We start from the raw sequence: 1,723 nt of genomic DNA, 5'->3' as shown, positions 1-1,723 counted from the left end.
CGTTTCTTTTCATTGCAAAGAAGAGTTTGATACAGACATGTGCCTCGAAGGAGGCTTATCCCAGTCTGTTGGCAAGATGGCACGAAGGCCAAGTGCTCCAGCTCTAGCCCAAAGCGTCGCCTCAACCCTGAACTGCCCGTTCACGCGTTGGACCGAAGGCCTTTCTCCGTCGAAGACGCAGGAGTTGGGTGTTTCCAGATCAGCCAGGGAACAAGGAGCATCGTGGTGGCAAGACCTTTGCGCATTGGCTTAGGCATCGCCTGCCTCGCGGCGATCCACCAATCACTGAGGGAGGGTTCGCTATCGGGAGGTCTGCAGGTGAGCCTTAGCGAAGCCAGAGTGTCGTTCCAGACCTGCCTCGAGAAGGGGCATGCCAGCACCAGGTGCTGCATTGATTCAGGCTCTTGGTCGCAAAGGAGGCACCTGGGGTGGTGCTGCAGGCCGCGTCGTTGCAGTCGCTCAGCAATCCAGCAGCTGTCCTTGAAAGCAAGCCAGTGGAAGAACTTGACTCGCGGCGGCGCCCAAGTTTTCCAAATCAGCTTCTAAGCACCGCAGGGTCTGGATCCATGGAACAAGCTCAGGTAGCAGGATTTGGTGAAATAGGTGCCGCTGGCGTTCCATCGCCAAATTATGTGGTCAGGTTGGTCAGTTAGAGCGAATTGCTCCACCTTCCTCCAGAGCACCAGGTACTGACCAAGGTCGCGAATGCCGATGACGCTGTGGATATCGTGCGCCCAGCAATGCGCGTGTAGCCCATCCACGATCGACGTTGCCTTCTGACGCCTCTTAGAGACGCAGGCATATAGTTTCGGGGCAATCTGGCTGACAGAGCAGCCATCGATCCACCGGTCTTTCCAGAGCCTGTCGGTTCGCCCATCGCCGGCGATCATGAAAGTGGAGGCGAAGAACAGGCAATGATCCTGCTGAGTGAATTGCAATTCAAAGCCACTCCAAGTTCTGTCTTGGTCCGTTCGACTATACCAAAGCCAGCGCAAACGCAGAGCCAGCCCGGCCCTCTCCATGTCGCGAACGCCGAGACCACCGAGCGAGATTGGCTGGCTGACGGTGCACCAGTTGACGTGGCAGTGTCCACCGCTAGCCTCGGCACGCCCCTCCCACATGAATCCGCGATGTATCTTCTCTCGCAGCTTGAGTACTCACTTTGGTGGTTGCAGCACAAGGATTTGGTGTAGGGGAATCGCAGCCAGAATAGCCTTGACGAGTGTGAGCGTCCCAGATCGGTCCATGAGCCTAGACTTCCAGGTAGGTAGTTTTGCCGCGATCTTGGCCACTAGAGGCTGAAACTAAGCTCTGGTAGGGCGCCACAATGTGAGCAGTATGCCAAGGTAAGTCAGTGGCAGGTCCGCCAACTGGCATCCCATAGTGTTAGTGTTCACCGCGGCAGCGTCAGGCTCGCAATTGATCATGGTTGCCGAGCTCTTGTCGTAGTTAGCCAGTAGGCCGGATGCTCTACCGAACAAGTGAAGAATCGACTTGACGGCGTTGAAATCAGCTCCAGTGGGATGACAAAACATCACCACGTTGTCGGCGTAGAGGGAGACCACCGGGATTGCTTTAATCAGATGCAGCGCCTGCAGGATGCCAACATCGGCGGCGTGCTTGATCAGTCTCCCAAGGGTGTCGACGGCCAGCACAAATGACTGCGGCGAAAGGGGGTCCCCTTGCCGCAGCCCGCAGCGGTGCCAAATTGGCGGCTCAGGGC

At 57.0% G+C, this 1,723-nt stretch overlaps 1 protein-coding gene across 1 annotated transcript; it reads right to left on the bottom strand.

Annotated features, from left to right (window-relative positions):
• Positions 1-542: 542 nt before the first annotated feature.
• On the bottom strand, positions 543-1,121 carry LOC139837813 (uncharacterized). Its single transcript, XM_071827100.1, has one exon. The coding sequence runs from the start codon at positions 1,119-1,121 to the stop codon at positions 543-545; it is 579 nt and encodes a 192-aa protein (XP_071683201.1).
• Positions 1,122-1,723: the final 602 nt, after the last annotated feature.

This window comes from Lolium perenne, chromosome 3 (assembly GCF_019359855.2).
Source record: "Lolium perenne isolate Kyuss_39 chromosome 3, Kyuss_2.0, whole genome shotgun sequence".
NCBI lineage: Eukaryota > Viridiplantae > Streptophyta > Magnoliopsida > Poales > Poaceae > Lolium > Lolium perenne.
The sequence above is the reverse complement of the archived record's forward strand: the minus strand, read 5'-3'. Positions and strand labels throughout refer to the sequence as shown.